General features: G+C 38.2%; 1 protein-coding gene across 1 annotated transcript in view; it reads right to left on the reverse strand.

Moving 5' to 3' along the window:
• Positions 1–105: 105 nt before the first annotated feature.
• The window catches only part of LOC103375561 (amine sulfotransferase-like), a gene marked incomplete at its 3' end in the record, with an annotated part of 7,022 nt that continues 5,893 nt past the window's right edge, over positions 106–1,234 (reverse strand). The window contains exon 4 of the mRNA XM_008305870.1: positions 106–200. Coding sequence (XP_008304092.1) covers positions 106–200 — 95 coding nt within the window. The remainder of the gene's footprint in view (positions 201–1,234) is intronic.

Genomic DNA, 1,234 nt, shown 5'->3' on the forward strand with positions numbered 1-1,234 from the left:
TCAGGTCCTAAAACAAAACCAACACAGAAGAGACCTTAGACTCTTATAAATAACTGACTGGAAGAATTTTAACTGAACAACTTGAGAGGGGGAAAAACATCTCACCAAAACCATGTCCTCATAGGTGAGGAAGAGGATGTTGTAGTTGTCTTTGTTTGAGTGCCACACCCTGATGTGGTCAAACCAGGATGATGCTCCAACTGTAGATGAGAATAGAGCATCCAGTGAGTTAGCATTTTCATTTCAAACAGAGTAGCTGTGCTTCTACACAAAGTTTCAGTCATGCTTGTAAGGTGATGTCTAGATACACAACTACTCAGTCCTCATGAATCAAAACACCTATCTTTGCATTTAATCCCAAGTGCACACATGTACAGTTTTATGACTGTATCTTGCACAGTTGTGATGCTCTAGTGTGGACAAATTCTGTTCCCAGATAGAAAAACACACGTAGCAGCTGCCAATGTGCTCAAATCCACATTTATAATAGTTATTGTGACAGCAGGTGTCTCTAGGACCAGATTTGCCACCATGACAGAAACACAGGGTTAAAACAATACCTGGACTGGTAAAATCTGACACTGGTCGAAAACAAGAGCAAAAGCAAGTGCAAAACATTTCAAAGCAGCTTAGAACTAACCTATAAATGGTCCTAAACAAAATCTGAAGCCAGTTTAACACTGCTCTAAGACAAGTTCAAGGTCACAAGCTGGTCTAAAACCAGTCCGAAACCATTTCAACACAAAGTCCAAAACAAAATCCTTTTCCAAAAGCTCATCTAATGCAAAGTCCAAATTGGTCTAAAATAAGACGGTAGACTTAGAAGGTAAGTCTGAAACAAGGCAAATTCCAGTTCAAACTTCACAGAAGCACTGCAGAACTGTTCATTTTAGAGACAGAAATATACATTTAACTGCTTTGTATTTTAAATCAAAGAAAGTTCTAGAAATAAATAGCAATCAACTTCTACACATCATTTAGATTAGTGCAAAAACAGCTTGGTTGTACTTCACTATAGTGATGGTGTAATTTTCAAGGACTATTTACATTCGTAATGTAATCCTTATTAATAAAAAATACAACACATTAAAAAGATTTGTGTTATTAGTCTATGTATAAACTAGAGATGCGCCGATCCGATACTGGGTATCGGTATCGGGCCGATACTGGACGAAATTACGGTATCGGATGATTTACTTCACAGTGGTAACTGGCCGATCCGATACCGCCACAC

Source organism: Stegastes partitus, unplaced genomic scaffold (assembly GCF_000690725.1).
Source record: "Stegastes partitus isolate 25-593 unplaced genomic scaffold, Stegastes_partitus-1.0.2 Scaffold2666, whole genome shotgun sequence".
Taxonomy (NCBI): domain Eukaryota; kingdom Metazoa; phylum Chordata; class Actinopteri; family Pomacentridae; genus Stegastes; species Stegastes partitus.